This window comes from Antrostomus carolinensis, unplaced genomic scaffold, assembly GCF_000700745.2.
Source record: "Antrostomus carolinensis isolate BGI_N321 unplaced genomic scaffold, ASM70074v2 scaffold29026, whole genome shotgun sequence".
NCBI lineage: Eukaryota > Metazoa > Chordata > Aves > Caprimulgiformes > Caprimulgidae > Antrostomus > Antrostomus carolinensis.
In genome coordinates this window covers 3,578-3,889 of record NW_010324375.1, presented here as the reverse complement: position 1 = coordinate 3,889, position 312 = coordinate 3,578, and the positions used below count along the sequence as shown (strand labels likewise).

General features: G+C 67.3%; 1 protein-coding gene across 1 annotated transcript in view; it reads left to right on the top strand.

Moving 5' to 3' along the window:
- Nucleotides 1–312, top strand: part of LOC104527260 (calcium/calmodulin-dependent 3',5'-cyclic nucleotide phosphodiesterase 1B) — a gene marked incomplete at both ends in the record, with an annotated part of 4,000 nt that overhangs the window by 269 nt on the left and 3,419 nt on the right. Inside the window, one exon of the mRNA XM_010170931.1 lies at nucleotides 1–105. This exon is cut by the window's left edge and continues 34 nt beyond it. Within this exon, the coding sequence (XP_010169233.1) occupies nucleotides 1–105 (105 nt within the window). The remainder of the gene's footprint in view (nucleotides 106–312) is intronic.

Genomic DNA, 312 nt, shown 5'->3' with positions numbered 1-312 from the left:
CTGGAGGCCGGGTACGGGCGGGACCGGAATCCCTACCACAACCAGGTCCACGCCGACGACGTCACCCAAACTGTCCACTGCTTCCTGCTCCGCACTGGCATGGTGGTACGGGGGGGTGGGGTGTCCCATGGGGGTCCCACGGGGGTGCCACGGGGGTCCTGGGTTGTCTGTACCCAGGGATGGTCACCGGTGTTGGTCCAGGTGATGCTTGTTGCTATGGAGATGGCACCACCTGGCAACGCGCTGTCACCATGGGTGATGGAGGGTTGGGGGGACCCCCTGCAGCCCCCCCCTGCTGGCTTGAGGGGGGGG